Source organism: Hypanus sabinus, chromosome 12 (genome assembly GCF_030144855.1).
Source record: "Hypanus sabinus isolate sHypSab1 chromosome 12, sHypSab1.hap1, whole genome shotgun sequence".
In the NCBI taxonomy this organism is placed as follows: Eukaryota; Metazoa; Chordata; class Chondrichthyes; order Myliobatiformes; family Dasyatidae; genus Hypanus; species Hypanus sabinus.
In genome coordinates, this window is record NC_082717.1 from 84,558,524 (window position 1) to 84,585,742 (window position 27,219).

The 27,219-nt window shown below is 44.0% G+C and overlaps 1 protein-coding gene across 3 annotated transcripts in view; it reads right to left on the reverse strand.

Moving 5' to 3' along the window:
- Positions 1-23,704, reverse strand: part of esr1 (estrogen receptor 1) — a 199,325-nt gene extending 175,621 nt beyond the window's left edge. For all 3 annotated transcript variants that reach the window (XM_059986332.1, XM_059986333.1, XM_059986331.1), the window contains exons 1-2: positions 22,504-23,704; positions 9,106-9,302 (exon numbers count right to left, since the gene is read on the reverse strand). In XM_059986332.1, the coding sequence (XP_059842315.1) occupies positions 9,106-9,302; positions 22,504-22,955 (649 nt within the window). In that variant the 5' untranslated portion in view covers positions 22,956-23,704. The remainder of the gene's footprint in view (positions 1-9,105; positions 9,303-22,503) is intronic.
- Positions 23,705-27,219: the final 3,515 nt, after the last annotated feature.

A 27,219-nucleotide genomic window follows, 5' to 3' on the forward strand; every position in this document is an offset into this window, starting at 1 on the left:
AAATGGAAATGTAAGCCATTTATTCCATCCCTGTCCACATAGATACCTTCCCTGTGAATCAGGGGTTCCCAACCTTTTTCATGCCATGGACCCCCTACCATTAACTGAGGGGGCCATGGACCCCAGGTTGGGAACCCATGCTCTAAAAGGAGTGAGCTCCTCTTCATCCCCAACCCTAATAGAATCTTGGAAACAGCTGCACAGTGAGTATATGGCAAAGCTGAGGCAACAACGTGAAGTATCAGGTAAAAGTTATTCCTGCTCCTAGCTATACAGATACAGACTGCAGAAGTACATAATTAACAAGTTGTTTCCTGGTGGGTACATTGCGATATTAGTTGAGCCTATGGACTTAACCTACAAGCTAAATGTACTTGTGAACTGGAGAACAAGCCACTTTCACTGTTTCATCTAAAAATGGGTCTTTGTTGAGTTAATTTGAAATTTTCTGCCATCACTGACATGCAGGGAGTTGTACAAATGAAATATAAAATTTTGGTAGTCGAATGTCTTGGAGATGACCTCACATAAAACCATAAGAGTATAAGGCATAGGAGCAGAATTAGGCCATTTGGCCCATCAGTCTTCTCCACCATTCAATCATGGCTGATTTATCATCCCTCTCAACCACATTCTGCTGCCTTCTCCCTGTAATCTTTGATGCCTTTAGTAATGAAAAACCTATCAACCTCTGCTTCAAATATACCCAATGACTTAGCCTCCATACCACCTGTGGCAATGAATTCCACAAATTCACCATCCCTTGCCTGGAGGGCTTAAGGAAGGTTTTCAGGTGATTGGAATGTTGAGGGTGGAAATTTGGCGGGAATTAGAGGGATAAATTGTAATGCCTGCACTGTTTTGTGAACTTTATGCAGTCCTGGGTAGGTCTGTAGTCTAGTGTAGTTTTTTTTCTGTGTTGTTTTTTGCATAGTTCAATCTAGTTTTTTGTACTGTGTCATGTAACACCATGGTCCTGAAATGTCTCATTTTTACTATGCACTGTACCAGCAGTTATGGTTGAAATGACAATAAAAGTGATTTGACTTGATTTGAAAAAATGAGAGTTAGGCTGGCGGTGAGGAGAAGGGGAGTGAACATGAGGTCGTGCAATGTCATGAGGATGGCAGCTGAGAAGGGTGCAGTGGATTGAGAGGGAGAGAATGGTAAGGGTGAAAGTTGAGTTTAATTAGAGGAAAACCAGGGCTCATCCAATGTGAGACCTTGACAAGCTGCGTAACACTAGAGAGGCGGAGGGAGGTGCTGGAGAGTTGGAACCAGGCAATGCGCCTGTTGATAATGTTGCAAAGAGCAGTAGATAGTTGTGGGAAAAGGGGTGAGACACACCATGAGGTGAAGAAACAGGTATAACAGTCAGCAGCAACTGACAATCTGCTGCAGGAGCTCATAACAGTCTGTGGGTTGGAATGGAAACCAAATTGTCTAGTAATAGCTGGACGCATTGGAAGTTGCAAGCCAAGCATGAAAAGTCATACTAGCTGCATTATCAAAGTGATATCCCTCAGATAAGACCCAATACTGTGTTCTCTCTGGAGGCTAAAGATCCCATGTTATTCTCAGGAAGAGCAAGAAGTGATCTCTTGTGCCCTAGCAAATATTCATCCCTCAATCTTTATCAATAAAACAGTTCCTCTAGTTGATATCACATTGCTGTTTTCAGGGGTCCACTGCACACATATTGGCTGCTTCTGGGCACACAAAGTCAATCTTACACCATTATGCCAACGAATACGATCGTTAGGTCCTCCATCGGCTGTGAAGGACTTCGGGGAACCCCAAGGGTGTGGAAAGTGCTTGGAGAAAGACAAATCATTCTTTTGGCTGGGCAGTGGAAGAATTGATGAGTAACAGCAGAATGGCCAAGACAATCAGGTCTTCACTGGTTACAGCCACAATGGACAAGGAGTGTAACATTGATTAGCCAGCTTCAACTCTGTAACCCAGGTGATGACTTGAACCTTGCAACTGGTTCCTGTGACAGTTCAAGAGGGTGGCTCCTCCCCCAAATTACTTTCTCAGAGGCCTCTCGAGGTAGGAAATGAATGCTAGACCTGCTCACATTTTTAATGACCCGAAAACCAAGTAAGAACTTGAAGTGAATCTCAAGTCGGAATCTGCTGCAGCAAGAATACTATCTGAATTTTAATTTGCATCAAAAGTGAAATTGCTTCCAAAACAATGACAGTAATAGCAAAGTTTTCTTAGATACAAAAGCAAACTATTTTGTTTTGAAAGTAATGAATCAATTAAGAGATTTAAAGGAGGAAACCTTTCAGTACACAAAGCTTCAATGGATTTCCTTCCCCCCCCCCCAATACCTGCAGACCCAGTTCTCTCTGTCAACTATCAAACCCACCCTCACCAATTTTAGCACTATCTCCTCCCACCATGTACCTGCAGGTGTCATGTTCAGTAAAATACATAGGCAACTGAGTGACAGTTACACCCTTCCCACAGAATACACACTGACAGAGATTTGCCTAAGTCAGCACGAATGGTTTGAACAAGGATTGAAAGCAGTCTGAATGAAAGATGAATGTAACCCTCCCCTCCCACATAGCCCTCCACTTTCCTATCATCCATGTGCCTATCTAAGAGTTTTTTAAGTGTCCCTAATGTATCTGTCTCTACCACCAACCCTGGCAGGGAGATCCACATGTCCACTACTCTGTGTACAAGAATTTCCTCGGACATCACACACACCCAACCCCCCATACTTTCCTCCAACAACCTTAAAATTATGCCCCCTCATATTATCCATTTCAGTCCTGGGAAAGAAAACCTTTGGCTGTCCTCTCAATCTATGCCTTTTATTATCTTGTATACCACTATCAAGTCAGCTTTCATCGTCTTCCTTCCTGATAATCACATCCAGTCTGCTTTCCCATGTTCAGGAAAAGTACCAAGCACCAAAGTAATACACAAGTGAGTATAATGTCAAACGTCTGTCCATAACGTAAAAAAGTAATGCATTAATTTCACCTACAGTTCCCATACTATAGAAATACAAGACTTCAAGAACACAAGAATTAGGAAATACAATTCCTGATGACATAGGAGTCATTTAGTTCATCACGTCTATACCAGTCCTCGAAGCAATCCCATTCACTATTAGCCTACAAACCATTCACTCTTACATTGCAATTGACTACATCTTATTGCCTGTCAGTTACCTACACGCAGGTATTGGAAGGATCCTGAAGCTTTGAAGCACCTTGCTGTGCACTGAGCTGATGGCTTTGATCTTTTACAACGAGATTTATGAAAGGAATGTACAGTGTGTCCCCTATCAAAGGTTTGCTTGCAGAGAAACACATGGCTGCTCAAGCAATGCAAGGGATCGTTATCATTATTTATCTTTTCTGGAGACATTTCAGTAAGTGTAATGTTTTCAGGCATGATTGTCGTTCTTCTTTCTTTTGTTTTAATTATTGGACCCTGGTCAAATTTTATTTCTGAGCCAGCACCTCTGAGAACAGATTATCAGAACGCTGCTGGTGGTGGGAGCTTGCCTAACACAACTGGTAACCATATTTCCTGGGCTAAACTCTAGCTTCGTGCTGTTAGCTGGAAAGCACATTGCGGTCCTGTGCTTGAGGGAAGCACTACATAAATGGAACCCCATCCTACTTTGGGAAGAGGAAGTTGTTTCTTTTCTTGGTTAGCATTCCAGCTGCCTTCAATCTCTCAACCAGGACTCAAGGACAGATTGCACACAGGATTATTCTGTAGGTATAAAAGATGCCAGAGGCAACGGAAGGAACCTGACTGCTTTCCCTTTTAACAGCACAAGCTGCCCTGGATCCTGGTAGTTAGTGATACAGCGTGCAATTAAGATAGAGAAAGTACACAAGGCATTGTGCCCATGACCGCTGGTTGATGAACGGCCTTGTGTGTCAAACTCCCTGCCTTTTATTTTCAGTGAAGCCTTTGTCACAGTTAGGGTGAATTTCTTCTCGTGAGCGATGTCTCTGGATTGAGCTATAGGGAAAGCGCGTCAAGGTGCCAATGCAACGGAACCTCAAAATAAATTTTCCACAAGGAATTTTGTTGCAAGGTCCCCTTAATCTTTCCATGATGTAAATGGCAATGAGGTAGCATGTAGGGTGATGGTGAGAAGAAATCAAATTATAATACATAAAGAGAAAGTTCACAGTTAATGACACAACCCTTAACAGAAATGATGTACAGGGGGACCTCAGGCTCCAAGTCAACAGCTGCCTGAAAGTGGCCGTGCAAGGCAACAGAGTGGTAAAGAAGGCATATGGCATGCCTGCCTTTGTTTGTCGAAGCATTAAGTTCAAGGGTTAAGATGTTCTGGAGCAGCCACATCTGGACTATTACATTCAATTCTGGTTTTCCCATTAGAGCAAGGATGTGGAGGATTTGGAAAGGCTGTAAAGAGGTTTAACAGAATGCTGCCCAGAATAGAGGGTGCATTCTATACGAAGAGATCTAACAAACTTGATTGGCTTCTCTAAAGCAGCAGAGGCTGAGGGCAGACCTGACACAAGTTAATTAAATCATAAGAGGCATAGAGTAGACTTTTTCCCCAAGATCAAAATGTCAAACACCAGAATGCACACAATTAAGAAGTTCAAAGGACATGCACAGGGCAGGTTTCTTTTACACAGAGAACAGCGGGCGTATGGAATGTACTGCTAGGAATGGTAGTGGAGGCAAATAAAACAGAGGATTTTTAATGACTCTTAGCAAGGTGCATGAACGTGTAGGGTTATGGACCATGTGCAGGCAGAAGGGACTGGCTTAATTAGATGCCATTAGATTAATGAGTTTGGCATGACACCATGGGCTGAAGAGCCTCTTGCTGTGCTGTGCTGTTCCATGTTCTTTGTCATTATTCACTGAATCGTTCAGGTTGCATTAATATGTGATAGTATTCCCATTACTGATTATGGTTGCATAAAAAAATAAGCTGCAGAGTGTTGTAAACTTAGTCAGATCCATCATGGGCAGCAGCCTCTGTGGTATCCAGGGCATCTTCAAGGAGCAATGCCTCAAAAAGGCAGCACCCATCATAAAGAACCCGCGTCTTCCAGGTTAAGCATTGTTCTCATTGCTACCATTAGGAAGGAGGTACAGGAGCCTGAAGGCACACACTCACCAATTCAGGAACAGCTTCTTCCCCTCTGCCATCCGATTTCTGAATGAGCATTGAACCAGTGAACACTACCTCACTACTTTTCTATTTCTATATTTGCACTACTTATTTATTTAACTGTTGGATATATATTTAACGTAATTCATAGTTCTTTTCTATTATTATGAATTGCATTGAGCTATTGCTGCAAAGACGACAAACTTCATGAGATATGCTGGTGATGTTGGACCCAATTCTGATTTTGGTCTATCATGAGTCACTGCAAGCTTTCATAGTTTTTTTTTTAATGAACCATTATGGTAAAGTCACATTTTAGCAGTCGTCCTGAAGAACTCAAGGAATAGTCCATGTTCAGTAAGAAATTTTGTGTTGGCACAAAGCATTATCCTGAATAGATGCACATTCTTAATTTGTGTCATGTAGCTACTGGTGAGGTCCTAGGTTAAACAGGAGATAACACTGACACTGCAGAATGCCCTGCCTTTGATCTGCCCTGGGAGTCACATTGGAAAAGTGTTGCTGCACTCAAATTGATTTTACCTGCCAGCAACTCAACAACAAAGGCACTTATTTAATGGTCACAAACAAGGATTAATTACAAGCCTTTTCTCAACTGACAGATCTAACCCTCCTTTAAGCTCCTACTGAGCTTGCACATGATTGACCCACAGGTGCTGGCTGCCATTTTACAAGAGAATAGCTGCCACAGAATATTTAGAACTGATCCTCAGTGGGCTTTGCTGGGGCCACAAACCATGGGGGGCGGGAGTTGTAAAGGCCTGCATTCAAAACAGAGCTCAGCAGCAATTCGAGGCCAAATCATTTATTAAATTGGGTAATTTTTATTAAAAACTGAACACAGGCATTTTAAATGCCTTTAGCTTGAACTGACACACTGTCAGATAGATGGGCAAATGCATAGAAATAGAACATAGAAATTTACAGCACATTACAGGCCCTTCGATCCACAATGTTGTGCTGACCATGTAACCTACTCTGGAGATTGGCACTTTTAGTGAAAGGAGTGAAAGTACAGAGGGAGGAGGAAGAAAGTTTCAAACAGGCTGCAGTGGGCGAATTGCCTGGACATTTGGTTGGAAACATGGAGAACAAGAAGGGTTTAGAGATGCGGAGAAGATTAAAGAAAACGCACTTAATGAAGGGATTCCAGAAGGAAGGGCTGAGGCTGTTTAAAGCTTTTGGCATTTGTGATGGGGCCGCCAGGAGGGAGTGTCCCAACCAGAAAAGGCCATAGGAACCAAGGCAGGAAGTAAATCTGGAGGAGGGGATGGTGAAAGGAGGGGGCCAGGGAGAGAGAGGCCCTGGAGGGCTCTAAAGACTTATTTTCAAATTCCAGTCAGCAAGGACAAGGATATGGTGTAATTAGCACAGATATAGTGGGAGGGAACGATAGTTTACTGAGGCCTTGCAAGAAGGGATAGTTAAGAAAAGGTCCACAGCTCTACAAGTAAAATTGTAGCCTTTCAATAAGTGCATTAATTTATTTGACAGAGAGTCTATCAGAATCCTGGCTCATTGTAAATCAGAGCAAACTCTACGCACTTCAGCAACTGCGTTTCTGGGGCCTCCCCTTTTTATATTACCGTTGCCTCATTAAGTGAATACATGATTCACTTTTGCTGCCTTCCCTGGCACAGGTTCATACAGCACACAAAATGTTCTCTCCCACCTCAAGGTCAGACAAGCTATCTCATCTCTACTAACAACAGTGACGGCTCTGCCATAAATATATCAACCCGTTACTCCTTCAGCACAGTGTGAAGCAAGCCTCAATGTTAACAATAGTGTGAGCTGATTTACTAATTGAGCAACAGATTCGGTTGAGGCATTAAAAAACGGCCAGAAGGTTCCATCATTCTGGATTGTATTTCAATCTTTGCTCATTTGCTGGTTACCCTTCATACTGACTCACTACCGGCAACCTAGTTTCTCAGTTTTGTCAGGAATAGCAGTCTTTATAGCTTAGAGTGCCCTGGGGCTCATTAGAGCAAGCAATAAATGCAACAGATGAAAACTTCTGGAAATGATGAAGTGGGGAAGTTTACAGGTGTCGGAATTTTACCAGCATTAATACTACAATATGTGTTTTTTCACTTTGTCAAGTGGGAACACACATAACCCAATACCTGGTTCAGAATTCTTAATTTGCTGCAGAACCCTAACAAATCTGCCTGCAGTTTCTATACTTGACTCTGACTTTAACCGCAGTTTCACACTTGAACCCTTCCAGTCAGCCTTTGCTATGTATTCTTAGAATTTAGTGGAGCCCAGTACCTGGAATTTACAGAATCCAAGGCACTATTCAAAAAGGAGCAAAGGAGCACTCCCAGTTTTCCAACCAATAACCACCTCTGACAATACCTCGGAATGGCTGTGATAAATTGGTCGTCAGGTTATCATACTGTCATTGTATCTGTATTTCAGTTTAACACTCAAATAGTCTGTGAAGTGTTTTGGGATAAAGAAAGTTGCTATATAAATGCAAGTTCTCCCTTCCTTTCATTTCTACCATCCAACCTTTAAAGTATTTGTGATGGAGAAGCCACATTCCTATGAACTCTAAAATCAGATCAATAAAGCAACATAATTCTCCCACTTCCTCAGGCTCCATGATGTCAAGAAAAAAAATGGCAGAGAGCAAAATAAATGAGAGGAAAGTAAATTGCATTTGCCTTTTGCGCTGCTGGGCAGTTGCATGCCTTGCAAGCACATTGCAAGGAAAATCAAAATGTGCGCTAGTATTTCCAAAACAGTTTGCAGGCCTCTGTAGCTCCACACCTCTGATCCTCTGGTAAATGATTTACCACACAGGGTGCAAGGATCCAGGAGAAAATGGGTCACCGGTGCTCTATCATCGGGGAGAAGCCAAGCCTATCTGAAAGATTGGAGGATGGAAATATTCAGGAACACATCTGAAGTGAAAGTGACTTAAGATGAAATATAGGAACAGGAATAGGCCATTCAGCCCTTTGAGCCTGTTCTATTATCCAATTATTCCATGACCAAAATGTCATTCCTTGGAGTGAACACAAACATAATTTTAGTTTAGCAAAGATCTTTCATTACATTCAAATCAAGAACATTTCAGTAATGATACAGAACTTTACAATTCATTGGATTCTCACGAGGGACAGACAGTTCACCATCTTAAGGACAACTCGGGGCAGGCATGGAATGCTAGGCTCATCTTTAATGCTCACAACCCAAAAATGATGGAAGAGGTCAGAGTCAGAGCAACACAGTTGAAGCTTGCAGCCATTTGAAGTGCTGGAGGCCTAAGGGTCGATATATGTTGGCAAGAGCAGGGGAGGTAAATGAGCAGTAAGGCAGGGACTAGATAATGACTGCACTGATGGCTGCATTTTGCGCACTTTTCTTTTGCCATGTAACTTGCTGCTGAGCATCAGAATTTGGCAAATAAGCTGCATTGACTCTGGTTGCTAAACAGACCAAACCTTCTGCAACAGGTCACACCTTACAAAAATTCTGCAGTGCCCATTTCACCTCAGTCACACCTGAGGAGCCAAATTTGAAGAAGTTATCAAATTTGAAGAAATGACTAAAGTCAGGAGTCGTGTAACTTGCTCTGAAGCCTGAAAACCAGGAGGCTCCCTGTGACAAATTAATTAGTGTCCATCGTGTCACCTAACATACAACCAAGATCACCTTGCCTACCTGGCTTGTTGCCAAGACTTCATGCAACGTTAAATGAAAGCACTGTGTAAGGACCTGAGCACAGTGTTTGTGTTGATCAACATCAATGCTTATGGTTGGCGTCAAGACAATGGATACACTTTGAAAATAATATGACATTTCCCAATTTGCCACACAGCGAGCAAACTTCTGGAAGAGCATGTACAATTACACAAGCACATTGTTGCTTAATAACACTGCTTGTTACCATGGCAAGAAGTACTGATATATTAGAGTCAGTTGGTTACCTTGAATGCTTCTCTTGAAAAAAGCTTTGCAGCCTTCACAAGACCAGACTCCATAGTGATACCCTGAGGCGTAATCACTGCACACCGCGCAGTACCGTGTTTCCTTACTGGATTCCAACGTCGCTACTGACGGGCTGTTCCGTTCGCTGGTGCTGGACGGGTGGTCATTGACTCGTCGTCGATTGTCACTGTTAATTCTGCGGAATCACAACAGGATAAAGAGAGCAGTGTGAGAACCGGGCAGGACAGGACTCCAAAGGGCCTTCGGGCAGGAGGGTGGGGTGGGGGAAACAAAAATACAGCGTGCTATGTGTATCTGTAGGGCTTCAGTCTCTTGCGGAGAAGAAATCAGTCACTTTTTGTGCACTGATCGCTTCAGCAAGTGGATTCCATAATTCAGCTTCGGATGGGCCTTAGCAATATGGCGGTGGCCAAAAATCATTCCGCAGAGACGACAACAGAATGGTCAAAATCTAGTAAAGTGGCAGGTGCATATTAACATCCAGAAACACTTGAAAGTTATCAAAGAATTCATTCATCATCTCTGTGCTTTCTTTAGTCCCAGTCTTTACTCTTCCTCTATATTTTCCCCCCTTTTCAATCTGATTTCCTTTTGAAGGTTACTCTTGGATGCTCTTCTGTCCTGCTTTCAGGCAGCACATCCCAGAACAAAGTCTCAGGAAAAGCTTTTTTAAAATTTTGAACTAATTTATTATCGAGAATTAAAACAATTCTTATTGGAATACTTTTACTGTGTGCGTTCAGAAAATTATGGAAAAACCCAATGTCAGTCACAAGCTTTGAACCCTGACAGTGGAAGTCCAGGATAATTCTAATAATTATGGCCCTACCAATTCTATAGGGTGACAGGGTGGAGATACATCTCTACCAAAGGAGGTGTTGGGAGCTCTTTCCCTCCACTAGTCTGCAGGTCACCCTTGGGCAACGCTTAGCACTTAGCTCTCCCCCTCTCACCCACCCTCCCCGTCGATCAAGTGGTGGATGTTCGAATGTGCAGCTGGTTATACGACTGCAGATGCCAGGCAATCTCTGAAGAGTATTGATCATGGCTGGGATTACCCGGCCCAGCAGGAGACAATTTCAAGCCACCTCTGTAGAAGAAGCTGAAAGAACAATCATGGTCATAGATAGCCCACGATTCCCCACGTCATGCGATACAGTGCATAATGATGATGTCATACGACACAGCACATAATGAATGAACCAACTCTATATCCACTGCTGTCCTCTCCTCTCACTGACCCTGACCAAGGGTTGCTATAATCTTAAACATTAAGTTATTGAACAAAATAAACAGTGGTGATAAATCAAAAACAGACCAGAAAACGTGAGCTGGTCAGGCAGGATCAGATGGCCAGATCAGCCATGATCTTATTGAATGGACGAGCAGGCTCGATGGGCCAGATGGCCTACTCTTGCTCCTATTTCCTATGTTCTTATCACTCATGGGAATGCAGCCCCATGATGCTTGCTTTGAATTGCAGGATATCTGAGCGAGGAACAGCAGAAAGGGGAAGAAAAGGAAAGGAAAGAAGAGAATAAATACAGCTGAAGAAATATAATGAGCTGCAAGTGAGCAGCAACAGTTAAGTGGAAGGATGGAGATGCACGAGGGATGGTGTTGGTATTCTGTCGGAAATAAAAGATGATTTGGGACCAGAAGGGCATGGAGTTGAATGACGACAGGCAAGTAGAATGAAAAGCACAAAACTGAGTCAGCCCAGGGGAAGAGGGTGAAGGATGGGAATTACCCCCCGCCCCCACCAACTGCAGGCCGTCTTTACAAACAACAACCCAAGCAGCTCCTCAATCCTGAGTCAAATCATGACTGATGTTACAGGCCAGATACCCACAGATCAAAATAGGCTATTGCTTATCTGACTTGTCTAAATAAGCATCATCCCAATGTACTCCATTCCAAGGTATCAAGTGGGTGGAAGATTAGAACACATGGGTTCCAGGCTGAGTTAGCAAATTGGATACAAAATTTGCTTGGTGGTAGGGGGCAGAGGATGATGGTGGGGGGGGGGGGGGGGGAGGTGGCAGTGGATTGTTTTTCAGATTGCAGATTTGCATCCAGTGATGTGTCCTCTGTTGTTGGTTTCTCTGTTTGTGTTTCATATTAATAATCCAAACAAGAATGTAGGAGGCATAATTAGTAAGTTTGCACATGAAGAAGGGAATAGAAGAAGGAATTTAAATTGGACAAGTGTGTGGTGATGCATTCTGGGAAGCTAAGCCATGGCAGTGCACACACAATTGGGGCCCTGGGGAATGCTGTTGAACAGAGAAACCTTGGGGTATGAGTACATAGTTCCTGAAAATGGGAACACAGGCTGACAGAGTAGTGAGGAAGGAATGTGGCATGCTTGCCCCCATCAGCCAAGGCATTAAATTGGGGCATTGCAATTGTACAAAACAACTGGTGTTTGAAGTGCTGTGTCCATTTCTGGTCACCACACTATAGGAAAGATGTGGTTAAGTTAGAGAGAGTGCAAAAAGATTTACAAGAATGTAATCTGCATTGGAGAGCATGAGTGATCGGATTTTCCCTGAAAAGAAGGCTGGAGGGGATGTAGTATATACAATTATGAGTGGCATTGATGGGATAGGTAACGAGTGTCTGTCTCTCTTTGTTGGGGTTGGCTAAATCTGGAGGCCATAGGTTTAAGGTGAAAGAGAGGAGGTTTAAAGGTTTTAAAAGGTAGATTTTTCACTCAAAGAATAGTATCTGGAATGAGCTGCTAGAATATTTAAAAGACATTTTGACAGGGACTTGATTGAGAAAGGCAGAAGGAATTTATGCCATTAAGTGGAATTAGTATAGGTAAGTGATGCGCCATCAATGATGCACTGTTTTCACTCGGAGACTGGAAGTGAATGACAGGCTTTTATTAACAGCGAAAAGGGAGCATGACATCTCGGAGACTGAGGGAGGAGCAGTGCCCCAATTGCCTTTATCCAGGGGTCTGTGGAAGGAGCCACAGGAACAGTCAGCAGAGGGGCGTGACCAGACAGGTATACATAGTTTACCACAATAAGTATGATGGTCAGCATAGGCATGATGGGCCAAAGGGCTGTTTCTGTGTGGTACAACTCCTTAACTCTAAAATACCCTCTAGTCCTGGAGTTCCCAACTTTAAAAGGGCTGTTCAGTCACAATCTCCATACAATCTGACAGAGCTTGAGCAATTTTGTAAGGAAGAATAGGGAAAAACATTAATGTCCAGATGTACAAAGCTTATAGAGACCTATCCACACTGAGTCAAGGCTGTGATTGCTGACTCAGCTGTAATAGAAACTGACTTGAAGGGGGTGGGTACTTATGTAATTAATTATTTTGTGTTTTATATTTGTAATTAATTTAGATCACCTGATAGCTACAACATGTCTGGTAGAAGACTTTGAAAGGACTTTAATACATGCCTATAAAAAGTATTCACCCCCCCCCCCCCAACTCCCTTGGAAGTTTTCATGTTTTATTGTTTTACAACATTGAATCGCAGTGGATTTATTTTGCCTTTTTTTGACAATGATCAACAGAAAAAGAAAACAGTTAAAGTGAAAACAGATCTCTACAAAGTGATCCAAATTAATTACAGATATATAGAAAAAAGAATTGATTGCGTAAGTATTCATCCCATTTAATATCACACACCAAATCATCACTGGTGCAGCCATTGGGTTTTAGAGGTCACATAATTAGTGAAATGGAGATCACCTGTGTGCAGTCAAGGTGTTTCAATTGATTGTAGTCAGAATACACCAGTATCTGGAAGGTCCAACTGCTGGTGAGTCAGTATCCTCGCAAGAACTACACCATGAAGGCAAAAGAACACCCCAAGCAACTCCGCAAAAGGTTCTTGAAAAGCACAAGTCAGGAAATGGATGCAAGAAAGTTTCCAAGTCACTGCATATCGCTTGGAGTACAGTGAAGTTGATCATCAAGAAATGGAAAGAATATGGCGCAGTTGTAAATCTGCCTGGAGCAGGTCATCCTCAAAAACTGAGTGATTGTGCAAGAAAGGGACTAGAGAGACATATGGAGGAGTTCCAAGCTTCAGTGGCTGAGATGGGGGAGACTGTGCATACAACAACTGTTGCCCAGGTGCTTCACCAGTGACAGCTTCATGGGAGAGCAGTAAAGAGAAAGCCACTGTTGGGGAAAAAAAAACTCACATGAAATCTCAGATAGAGTTTGCCAGAAGGCATGTGGGAGACAGAGACGTCAGCTTGAAGAAGGTTCTATGGTCTGATGAAACCAAAATTTTGGCCATCAAACTAAATGCTATGTTTGGCTACATCACGCTTGGGGACGCTTCACTGCAGCAGGCCCTGGAAGGCTTGTGAAGGTAGAGGGTAAAATGAAAGTAGTAAATTAGAGGGAAATCCTGGAGAGAAACTTGATGCAGTCAGCAAAAGAACTGTGACTTGGGAGAAGATTTGTTTTCCAGCAAGACATTGATTCCAAGCATAAAGCAAAGCTATGCAGGAATGGCTTAAAAACAACAAAGTTAATGTCCTGGAGTGGCCAAGTCAGAGTCCAGATCTCAATCCAATAAAAAATTTGTATCTGAACTTTAAAACGGCTGTTTACCCATGATCCCCATGCAATCTGACAGAGCTTGAGCAGTTTTGTAAAGAAGAATGGGAAAAAACATTACAGTGTCCAGATGTTCAAAGCTGATGGAGACCTATCCACACTGAGTCAAAGCTTTGATTGCTGCCAAAGGGCATCTAATAAATACTGACTTGAAGGGGGTAGGTAATTAATGACTTTGTGTTTTATAATTGTAACTAATTTAGATCACTTTGCAGAAATTTGTTTTCACTTTGGCAAAAGTCTTTTTATGTTGATCAGTGTAAAAAAAAAGCCAAATTAAATCCATCGTGATCCAATGTTGTAAAACAATAAAACATGCAATCTTCTTACGGGGGTGACTACCTTTTATAGGCACTGTATAATGCAGTATTGAGGAGATCAATACTGGGTGAATTTGTGAGTGTCTTTCTGATAGACTGTTGCAGCACAGACACAGGCCCCTTCAGGCCACAAACTCAGCCTCACTCACCTGAAAACCAACAGAGCCAGTACAGGTTAACAGCAGAATGAAAGGATCTATATGTTTACACTCAGGCAACAAGCGTAAACATACATTCAGTGTCCACGTTATTAGGTACACCAGTACAATTGCTCATTCCTTGGTGCCCACATTTCCAAGGATCTCATCTGGTCCCTGAACTCCTCCATTCTGATCAAAAAGGTGCAACAGCGCCTTTATTTCCTGCGGAGCATCAAGAAAGCTCACCTCTGTCCCAGGATACTGACGGACTTTTACCGCTGTACCATTGAGAGCAGACTCACCAACTGCATCTCAGTTTGGTGTGGCAATTGTCCCGTATCGGACTGCAAAGCACTCCAGCGGGTGGTGAAAACTGCTCAGCGGATTATCGGCACCCAATTGCCCACCATTAAGAACATCTACCATAAACACTGCCTGGGCAGGGCGAAAGGCATTATCAAGGATGCATCTCACCCTAACCATGGACTTTTTACTCTCCTCCCATCCAGTAGACGCTACAGAAGCCTCCGCTCCCGCACCAGCAGGCACAGGAAGAGCTTCTTCCCTGAGGTTGTGACCCTGCTGAACCTCACATCACAGTGCTAAGCAGTATTGCACCCATATTGTTCTGTCTCAGTACTTTAATATTTGTGTGCTGTAGCTCTTTTTATTCACAGTTATTTTGTAAATAACACTATTCTTTGCATTTCTGGTTAGATGCTAACTGCATTTCCTTGGCTTTGTATCTGTACTTGGCACAATGACAATAAAGTTGAATCTAATCTAATCAAATCAGCCAATCATGTTGCAGCAACTTAATGCCCAAAAGCATGCAGATATGGTCAAGCGGTTCAGTTGTTGTTCAAATATCAGAATGGGTAGGAAGTAGGTGACTTTGACTGTGGAATGATTGTTGGTGCCAGATGGGGTGGTTTGAGTATCTCAGAAACTGCTGATCTCCTGGGATTTTCATGCACAACGGTCTCTAGAGTTTATAGAGAATGGTGCAAAAATCAATAAAGACATCCAGAGAGTAGCAGTTCTGTGGGGAAAAATGCCTTGTTAATAAGAGTGATCAGAGGAAAATGGTTAGACTAGTTCATGCTGACAGAAGGGTGACAGTAACTCAAATAACCACGTGTCATAACAGTGGTGTGCAGAAGAGCATCTCTGAATGCACAACACATCGAAAGTTGAAGTGGATGGGCTACAGCAGCAGAAGACCACAAACATACACTCAGTGGCCACTTTATAGGTACAGGAGGTTCTGAATAAGGTGGCCATTCAGCGCCAAGATGGGGGATAAGCCATGGCTTATCTCAATATCTCTTTAATCCCCTATTGCACTTACAAAGAATGACCATTGTTGAGGGAGACAACCCCTTGACTGATGTATGCTGAACAACTCCTCACAATATAAGTGAACATATGAAGAGGTTTAATACTTGGCTGAAGAATACAATTTGGAGAATAATGCCTTTGAGCTCATGTGGTTAACAGGAAACCAGATGAAATCTATAAAACAGGAAGGGTTCATTTCGGATAAATCATTGCTTAAAAGCGAATGATGTCAGGAGGCCCTGGAAGTGCAGAAGGTAGTGGAATTAGACTGGGATAGCAAGGAATACATAAGGGTTGCAAGTAGACTAGATAGGATTGGACCTGAGAGTGGGATTGGATAGAAAGTTAAAAGGCTATGGAAAGTAAATACAAGAATAGAAAAAGATTCATAGAGAAATACAGCACAGAATTAAGCCCAAATGCTTGTCAACCACCAACCACACTTCTACACCACTACAACATTGAGTCCATTTATTTTATACTCTCCAACCTCTCATCAACTTCCACCAGGTTCCACCACCCACCCACACTGTAGGGGCAATTATGATGGCAAATCAATGTCTTTATTTGTTTACTTCATTTAGAGATAGAACGTGAAACAGGCCTTTCCAGTCCAATGAGCCCACACCGCCCAGCAACCCATCAATTTAACACTAGGCTAAGCACGGGACAATTCATAAGGCCAGTGATGTTGTGGGGGTGGAACTGGACTCTCTGACAGTGGTGTCTGAAAAGAGGATGCTGTCCAAGTTGCATGCCATCTTGGACAATGACTCCCACCCACTCCATAATGTACTGGTTAGGCACAGGAGTACATTCAGCCAGAGACTCATTCCACCGAGATGCAACACTGAGCGTCATAGGAAGTCATTCCTGCCTGTGGCCATCAAACTTTACAACTCCTCCCTCGGAGTGTCAGACACCCTGAGCCAATAGGCTGGTCCTGGACTTATTTCCACTTGGCATGATTAACTTATTATTATTTAATTATTTATGGTTTTATATTGCTATATTTCTACATTATTCTTGGTTGGTGCAGCTGTAACGAAACCCAATTTCCCTCAGGATCAATGAAGTATGTCTGTCTGTCTGTCTGTATTTACAGAGACCAATTAACCTACCAACCGGTAGGGGTTTAGCATCCGGGAGGAATCTGGAGCGCCCCTGGGAAACCCAGGCAGTTCATGGGTAGAATGTACAAATTCCTTACAGGATGGCACCGGAATTGAACCCTGGACTCTAGAACACCCTGAGCTGTAACAGCATCGTGCTAGCCTCTACACTACCGTGGCACCCTTGTTTAGGATGATGGAAGTAACTGGGGGCAAACCCATCTGGTCTCAGGAAACATGCAAACTCCACTCCCAGACTCAGGATTGAACCTGGATCTCTAATGTTTTGTGGTGGTGGCTCTCCTAGCACTGCCACTGTGCTGACGGTGAAGAATATGAAAGGAAAGGGACAACACGAGACTCGGACTGGATTAAGATGGGATATTAAAGGGAATGACAAGTGAGTAGATGAACCGGATTACGCTGGACCGTGCATTTGCAGAGAGAGAGCAAGATGGTGAGATTAGACCGAATGGAACACTAAAAGCCAGGTGGAATGAAAAGGAGAGAGAAATTAGATTGTATATGGTATTAAAAGCCTAGAAAGGAATGTGCAACAGACTGAAGTCATTCTGAGTGGTCTGGACATATAAGATGTTTAAGGAAATTAGATGAAATATTGAGGAGCATAGGGAATAAGCAGGTGAGTTGGATTAGATTAGAAACCACATGTGGATAAAAATACCAGCAAAGTTGAGCACAGTGGCCAGTTTGTTTCCTGTGCATTTCTAAATTCACAGGCAAAGTATTTTTCCTCAAACCTCTGCGTTAACCTATATTATAATCAGGTATAAACTGGAAGGTGGGGGGGTCTATTTAGCCCTTCTGGTTTTTTGTACTATTCTTTAACTTTATGGACTTCAACTTCAGGCACAGCCTCTAGTTCCTTTTTAATGCTCCTTGGTCACGTAATTCCATTTACACATTTCCTCCAAATGTACCTTGAGTTAACGATAATCTATCAGTCCCAGAACTAAATTAACAATTGGCACTTGCTGAGAAAACTTTAAAATGTGTCTACTGATCCAATGATCTCAAAACTGGAACACTTGCTGAATCGATTTCTATCGATGCCAATCATGGCACCTCACTGCAAGAAGTGTTGGATGTTGAGCGATTAATTTATTTTACTCTTTGGCCTTTTGCCACATTGCTCTCCTGTCCTGGGGATGTTGAACTACTATCAATGAGACCCAGGGCTGTTTCCCAGTACAGGCTGCTGCTGTCATCAAGGAGGCCCCAAGCAGCTGAAAAAACATCTGATGCCACTTGACTGCATTTCATGTTTGTGCCAGACAACAAGAGTGTCCCAGTCGGTGACCACGTCTAGTCTGATTCTACCCAATTACCACAGCAAATCACTCCCAGCAGGAGCCAATGCCTCGTAATTGAGAGATGATGATTTGCACAAGCTGCCAATCCTGCTTTAACCAGCATGGAGGAATTACTGACTGTAGTCTCTATATATACAAGACCATTAGACGTAGGAGCAGAATTAGGCCATTCAGCCTACTGAGCCTGATCGTGGTTGATTTCTTATCCCTCTCAACCTCATTCTCCTGTCTTCTCCTCCTTTGATGCCCTGATTAATCAAGAACCTAACAACCTTTGGTTTATGTTCAAGTCCAAGTTGAAGTTTATTGTCATCAAACTGTATGTATGTGCAACCAAATGAAACCATGTTCCTCTGGACCACAGTGAACCCACAAAACATATATCACACACAGGACACATAACAAAATATTATCACAAATAAGTTAATAAAATATAGTTCAAAATGAACTATATGAGAGGTGACCTGATAGAGTCGTACAAGCTAATGAGAGGCATTGATTGTGTGGATAGTCAGAGGCTTTTTCCCAGGGCTGAAATGACTAGCATTAGAGGGCATCGTTTTAAGGTGCTTGGAAGTAGGTACAGAGGAGATGTCAGGGGTAAGTTTTTTACGCAGAGAGTGGTGAGTGTGTGGAATGGATTGGATTGCCAGCAATGGTGATGGTTTCCGCCTCGGAAACGATAGGGTCTTTTAAGAGACTCCTGGATGGCTACATAGAGCTTAGAAAAATAGAGGGCTATGGGTAAAGCCTAGGTAGTTCTAAGGTAGGGGCATGTTTGGCACAGCTTTGTGGGCCAAAGGGCCTGTATTGTGCTGTATGTTTTCTATGTTTCTAAAATGCATGTAGTGCACAGCACAGGTATACAGTAAACGGCTCACTCCCCTAGTGACGAGACCTCAATAGTGGCAGGGTATTCATTGGTCTCACAGACTGCGGGAAGAAGCTGTTGCCCAGTCTGGCAGTCCTGGTCCTGATGCTCCTGTACCTCCTTTCTGACGGTAGTGGGTCAAAGAGATTGTGGGGATCCTTAACAATGCTTCAGACCCTTTATCTAGAATGCTCCTAGTAAATGTCACCAACAGTAACCCTTTCAGCGATATACACACAATGTACTCAATGGCCTGGCCTCCACAGCCACCTCAGGCAATGAATTCCAAAGATTCACCATGCTCTGGATAAAGAGCCTCCTCCTCATCTCTGTGCGGAACAGACGTTCTTCCATTCTGAGGCTGAAACTCCTAAACTCCTTCACAAAAACAAGCGTCCACTCTATCTAGGTCTTTCAACATTTGACAGGTTTCACTGAGGTTCCCGCTCACTTCTCTAAGCTCCAGTGAGCTCTGGCCCAGAGCCATCAAACATTGCTCATACGTTAACCTTGTCATGGCGGGAACCTTCTCGGGATTCTTTCCACCACCAGCATGTCCTTCCTTAGATAAGAGGCCCAAACTGCTCACAGTGCAGTCTGACCAACGCCTTATAAAGCTTCACCATTACATCCTTGCTTTTTATATTCTCATGCCTTCAAAATTAATACTAACATAGTACTTGCCTTTCTTCCCACTGACTAACCCGACAGGTACAGACAGTCTCAAGTTAGCTAAGGGTTCTGTTCTCGATAACGTTTCCATGTCAGACATACCCGTTTTCTGCAGCTTCCCATATTGTACTGTTCCGCATACCCTTCCTACTATGCTTTCTTTTCATCAAAAGCTCATCCTAACGCTAGCATAATTACATTAATGGAACATGCACTGTAATCCAGCTGTTGATGAATATCTAGAAACATTTTATATTGTCACTACTATTTTGAATTTTTTTTTAAGTTAAAGGAGAAGATCAGTGAAGTCAGATTTCTGTACATTTAAGTTTCTATACGGAAACCCCTGTTCTTCTGCCCTGTACGTTAGTAGTTCGTCAGACCTGATAGGGCCAGCCCCTCCGTGCTGGCCATTTACTTGCAGTGGGAAGGTACAGACCAGAACTGCAGACTGGTCTGCTCTGTGTATGGAAGAACTCAAGCCGATTGGCCTGGACATCAACTTCAGCAGAAGACGATTTATAGCTGAAGCATATTAGATACAGATTTTTCCGTTATTACTATTTCTCTCAACTGTTGCCTCTGTTGCATTTCTTTCCACTTTTCCAGTCAGTATCTTGGACGTCAGTTCTGTGAACCGTGCTCAACAGAATGTGCGCTTTCTCACAGATTTAATAAAGATGAAGCTGGGCTCTGTGACTGGTTCTGATGGAGCAGAAAGGGAAGAACTGTTTCTCCTGGCAGCAGGACTAGTAACCAGAGTCACAGCTTTAAAATAATTGGCAGAGCAGGTAGAGGGGGGGTTGCAAAGGAGGACACTGCTGTGTGGCTTGCCCAGCGTTCGGTGGAGGAGGGACACCTGATAGAAAGCTACGTGAACAATCGGTGTTTAAAACTGAACGATAATGGCACACCACCTTTTCCAGTGATTATGCCTTGGGTTTCGAGAAGTCTCTTGGACTGTGTACAGTCAAGCCATTACTCATCCTCGGGCACTGGCTGTCCTGTTTCTACCCAGCCAGACACTCCTTGCTCATGGATTCTGTTATGCTTGCTTCCGGCCCGCTCTCCAAAGTGGAAGCAGCCTAACCAGAACGAAGCAGAAGGCAAATGTGATGCAGCAGGTGATGTCACTGTGCCAAGCCCAGGTATGGTATGGTACACAGACACTGTGTATGTGGACATTGTGTTGGAGAAAGATCAGTCCCACACCACTGTTCTTTCCCCACAGCCCTGTCATACTCTCCCTTTCTAATCCAAATCAGGTTTCATATCACTGATATATGTCATGAAATAGGTTGTTTTGTGGGAGCGGTATTTACAATAATAAAAAACCATAATTTACAATAATAAAAAATGCAGAAGAGGAACAATGAGGTAGTGCTCATGGATTCACTTTTGATTATTTTTCAAAATGAGTTTGCTGCCATTGCCCTTTGCAACCCCACTCAACCACAAGCCAGCTTCTCTACCCTTTCTGACTGTCTTGGACCTGCAATGTTAACAGTTTCTCTTTTCACAGATGTTGCCCAACTTGCTGAGGGTTCCAGTGCTTTCTGTTTGTTTTTACTTCAGATTTCCAGCATCCGCAAATTTTCCCCAATTTGCCTTTAGCACTTTTCAGATTTCTTCCTTTCTAGGTTATCAACAGCTTCTGTGCTCTTGGGGACTTCTATTAACTGAGAGAGGGGGAAAAATAGTGGCACTGTTTTGTTCCCAGAACTGGTATCCAGTGAATTGATTGCACAATCTAAAAGCAATGTAACAGTGACAACGGCAATCCAAGTGAGTGTTGAAGGAAGCTCGTTGCGAGAAATAGCGGTAATAGAAAAACCTGTACCTAATATACTTGGGCTACAAATCATCTCCTGTTGACATTTATGTAGGGGCCAGTGGGCTTGAATCCTTCCCTACTCATAACAGACCAGTGCACACTTCTGAAATGTCTCTTCTCAACCAGCACATAGGGCTTAGAAACTCTAAACTGTTCAAAGCTCGTGAGTGCTGTTAGGAAATTTACGCTCAAAACGGGGCTTTCTGATCCAGTCCCCAATGTAGTGCAGCTGATTTCAAGTGTTTTACATCAATGTACTTCCACTTACAGAGAATAAATGGGTTTCCCCCCCTTTAACCCGCACCCTCCCCACTAGTGCACCATACTATAGATTGCACCCTCTTATAGCTCCACATGCGAGGGATTTTATTCTCATCTAGGTTTGGGTTTAATTCAGGTTACTCTGCAGTACTGACAACATACAGCTTCAGAGATGAATGGGTGGACTGGCGGCCGAGTTGTGCTCGTTTGCCCCTATCAATGCAGGGGACGGCAGAAGGCACGCAAAGCTGTGGGAATTATCCCAAGGGTTTAATTTTTGTTTCCTTCCTCCGACCCCATCCCCACCCCCACACATCCCCTATCTCGTTAGAGCTGAGATAATTTTGGCAAGGAGCCTGAAGCCTCCGCCGAAAGATTAACCACACACCCGGACTTCACTCGGAAACCTGAATTGAAAGTTAGTCAGGGGTTCTGAGTGCGTGGTCTGGTTTTCGATCAAGGTGCAGTCACAATGAGACCCAAATTCCAAAAAAGGCAACCACACCACACACAACCTCATCCATCCACACAGTGAAATCCGGGGCACACCCAAGTCTGAGACGGGTGCCAGACAGACTCCTTCAATGCAGGGGGAGCTGCGTAGCCCAGACTAAAACCGAGGCAGAGTTAAACGTGGCAAGCTGTGAATGAAGTGACAGAGACCTCAGGTTTGGATTGGAAGCCACAGAGAATAAGGGTTGTCATGTCCCAAAGCCGTATATCAGCATCAGTCCCGGGCACTCAGCAGACTTAAGAGGCACTGAGTCAAAGGTCAAGGGGGTCCACCACCTCTCCCACCGCGACCATCCCACCCTTCCCCTGGTGCGTGTGGCATCTGAGAGGCTGCAGGGACAGCAGAGGGAAGCTGGGGCCGGGGAGGGGGGCTCACCTGTAAAAAGTCGACGGGGGTCCCTCACGCAGCCCAAAGCTATTGCAGCCATTCTGCTCGTTCTCCATGTAGTACGGGACTTGCTGGCCATGGGAAACGAAGGAAGAGAGCTGGGGCGCCGTCTGTAAGAAAACCAGCGGGCTCGGTGACATGCTGTTGAGGGAATGAAGACCTCCAATGCTGCTGGAGCCATGCGAGTCCGTGGAGGCTGCATAGCCCAGGCTGGTCGGGTTGTACAGGGAGGCTGCAGCAGCAAAATCATAACCACCCTCTGGGTAATTCATCGTTCCTGCTCGGTTTTTTTCCACATAGATTTCATTCAGAGGTCCATCGCCACTTATAGGTAACTGCAAAGTTTGCCTGCCAAAAGTGTCCAACTCACTCGTCTGAAGCTTCTGAAGCAGAGCGATCGCAGGTGATTTGTGATGGAGTGGGACTGCCATGCCCAGCATCCAGAGGAGGAGAAAGCAAACAAAGACCTGAGCAGCTCTGGGTGTCACAGGCAGACACCGTCGCCTGTAGGATCGCACTTCATATCAATTGACCAACCTAGAGAGGGAGAAAAACCTCACAGTCAGAAGGCGAGAGCTACAGCGCTCACTACTGATGACAGGGCTTCACAGACACTCCGACTGCTTTGTTTGACGAGGGGGAGATACGAGTGAGAGAGTGCAGGCAGAGGAACACATTCAAACTTCAGCCCAATTCCTTCTCATCTGAACTAATATGCATTACAAAGGCACTGGCAGCCAGCCAAAAAGGGTTGTTATACATTGGTAGCAGTTTAACGTTTCACAACAGGCATACACACTTTAAAAGTCATACTGTATTGAGTCAATGCTTCACTGTAAATTAAAGGCTGTGTTCCATAACCACACCACTAGGAAAGAGGGCTATATCCAGTTTTAGTCCACCTCCTCGTCTAAAGGTGCAAATCTAGGAATGATGTCACAGCCCCAGAGTTTGAATCCCACTCAGTTTCTCGTGCTCTCACTCTCTTCCCTCCGTCAATATGCTCTGCCCCAGCCACCTCCCAGAACACTCAGCTGAGCGCACTGTCAGCACCCCCTCTAGGCTTCGGGCCGCTGTTCTTCAAGCTGGAGGCAATTAGAAGCCGAATCTTCACGTCGCTCTCTCCAGCTTGCACCCGTGCTGAATCGGGCAGGCACGTTATTACAGCGTGGAGCAGAGAGCAGGAATGGCTCCGATTCACCCCCTTTCACAGTCCAGTGTACCTGAGCTGTTACTCTTAATTGTCTGCTTTCATGTGTAACATCTGGGTCAGTCGTAAAGTGGCCAGGGCCACAATGGCTGATTTATTAATAATGTAATAGTTTAAACAAATCAGCAACAAAAACTCACCCAAGTAGATGTGCACATGCTGCCTTATTTATACTTCAACCCCCTTTGTCTCACTTCATGCACGTGATAAACTCATGTCCAGTGCTCACCAACCGAAACCTGGGTTTCCACCACGATTCAGTTAAAACAGATCTTCCCTCAGAGGGTAGTGAATCATTGTGGTTCTCTGCCCCTGAGGCTGCAGGAGGCCAGATCATTAGGTACATTTAAGGTGGAAATAGACATTGTAAGTATTTGGAAGACAGAGGAATTAGGGGTTACAGGGAACTGGTACGGAAGAGCTGATGCCAGCAAACATCAGCCATTATCCGACTGATCATAGGGTAGGCTTCATGGGCTGAATGGCCTACACATGCTCTTGCTTTATAGATTCATGGAGTAAAAGAGCACTACAGCAGAGAAACGTGCCGAGCAATTATTCTGCCTAGTCCCATTAACCCGTTCCTGAACCTTTATACTCCTCCCATATATGCAGCATCTATGCAGGGGAATAAACAACTTCCCCAAGACTTGGAAGGGGGCAGAAGACAGAACATCGACTGCTTATAGATGCCTCCTGACTTGCTGAGTTTCTCCAGTATTTTGAACACATATGTTGTAATCGTAATGTGTTTCAAGGCATTTGAAGGCAATGTTCTCCAGTAAAATGGGACAGCCATAGGAGAAAGCTGACCCAAAAATTGGGCAGAGTAGTAGATTTTAGGGAGCATCTTCACAGATAGGAGAATGAGAGTTCTCTCTCAAAATCCTCTGCTCAAAGGCCAAGGCAACTGATAAAAATACGGACAGAATAAAGGGGAAAGCGGATGCAGAAATCATTGAGTTACACAGCATAGAAAAGGGTCCTTTGACCCAACAGGTCTATGCTGACCAACAAGCTTATCCCACTTGTTGTACCAATTCCAAGTCCCTCTGCATTGCTCATTCAAGTACCTGGCAACATGCCTCTTGAATAACCTCACTGTTCCTGCATCCATGGCCAGCCAGCGTCAGTTTCTCATGTTTGGAATTTGAAAGGAGCGGTGACCTCAGACATTTGTAGGACTGGAGGAAGAGGGGTGAGGCATGGATGGAGTCTGAAGCTTCGAGGACGTTAACATCATTGTGTTCTTGGATCAGGAGACATTGTAGGCCAGGGGCACAAGGGGATGAGTTGATAAGTTCTTGAACTCTATCCGATGTCACAGAGGCTGAAATATGAATGGGAATATAAGTGATGCAGAATGCACGCAGGAAGAATCATTGACATAGAGACCACCATTCCACACCACTCCCAATAAGCCTACCCTTTCCAAAGTCATTGAACAATCAGGACAGGGTTGTTGTTTCATTCGCCAACCCAGTAAATTGGTTCAGCAAAGGTGGCCTCCAAAGTTTATTTATTTCTTATTATTTATTTACAGTGTGGAATAGCCCTGCAATCCCCGACAACCCCGACTGAACCCAAACCTAATGATGGGACAATTTACAAAGAAGTGTTAACCTAACAGGTATGTCTTGAGATTGTGGGAGGAAACTGGAGAACCAACAGAAAACCCACGCATTCCATGGGGAGGATGTACAGACTCCTTACAGACGATGCCGGAATTGAACTCTGAACTCCAATGCCCCAAGCTGTAATAACGTCACGCTAACCACTACGCTACCGTGGTCTTGAATTTGACACGGCAAGATCACCAAAACAGCAAGATCTCATTAAAATGACCTAGCTGAGGTATTAATGTTAGTTAAAACAATCTAAGACCATAAGAAGGCAAAGACTGATTGTAGACGGGTCATATTCTGCATGGAGGTCGGTCACCAGTGGAGTGCCTCAGGGATCTGTTCTGGGATCCTTACTCTTTGTTATTTTTATAAATGACCTGGATGAGGAAGTGGAGGGATGGGTTAGTAAATTTGCTGATGACACAAAGGTTGGAAGTGTTGTGGATAGGGTGGAGGTTACAACAGGACATCGATAGGATGCAAACCTGGGCTGAGAAGAGGCAGATGCAGTTCAACCCAGTTAAGTGTGAGGTGGTTCATTTTGGTAGGTCAAATATGATGGCAGAATATAGTATTAATGATAAGACTCTTGGCAGTGTGGAAGATCAAAGGGATCTTGGGGTCCGAGTCCACAGGACACCCAAAGCTGCTGCACAGGTTGACTCTGTGGTGAAGAAGGCATACGGTGCATTGGCCTTCGTCAACCATGGGATTGAGTTTAGGAGTCAAGAGGTAATGTTACAGCTATATAGGACCCTGGTCAGACCCCACTTGGAGTACTGTGCTCAGTTCTGGTCACCTCATTACAGGAAGGATGTGGAAACCATAGAAAGGGTGCAGAGGAGATTTACAAGGATGTTGTCTGGATTGGGGAGCATGCCTTATGAGAATTGGTTGCGTGAACTTGACCTTTTCTCTTTGGAGTGACGAAGGATGAGAGGTGACCTGATAGAGGTGTACAAGATAATGAGAGGCACTGATCGTGTGGATAGTCAGAGGCTTTTTCCCAGGGCTGAACTGGTTAGCACAAGAGGGCGTAGTTTTAAGGTGGCTTGGAAGTAGGTACAGAGGAGATGTCTGGGGTAAGATTTTTATGCAACGAGTGGTGAGTGCATGGAATGGGCTGCCGGCATCGATGGTGGAGGCGGATACGATAGGGTCTTTTAAGAGATTCTTGGATAGATGCATGGAGCTTAGAAAAATAGAGGACCATGGGCAACCCTAGGCAATTTCTAAAGTACGTACCTGTTCAGCACAGCACTGTGGGCCGAGGGGCCTGTATTGTGCTGTAGGTTTTCTATGTTTCTATGTAAGACATAGGAGCAGAATTAGGCCATTCAGCCCATCTTGTGTGCTCTGCAATTCCATTATTTATTATCCCTCTCAACCCCATTCTCCTGCCCTCTCCCCATAACCTTTGATGTCCTGACTAATCAAGAACCTACCAATCTCCTCTTTAAATATACCCAATGACTTGGCCTCCACAGCCATCTGTGACAATGAATTCCGCAGATTCACTACTCTCTGGCCAAATAAATTCCTCCTCATTTCTGTTCTAAATGGATGTCCCTGTCTTCTGTGGCTGTTCCCTCTGGTCCTAGACTCACCCTATATAGGAAACGTCCACGTATATTCTGTGTAGCCTTTCAATATTCAATGCATTTTATTGAGATCCCTCCTCATCCTTCTAAATTCCAGAGAGTAAAGGCCCAGAGCCATCTAACCCTTTCATTCCTGGAATCATTCTCATGAACTTCCTCCGGACAATCTCCAATGCCAGCACATCTTCTCCTCCATGAGGAGCCCAGAATTGCTCTCAATACTCCAAGTCTGGTCTGAACAATGCCTCATAAAGCCTCAGCATTACAT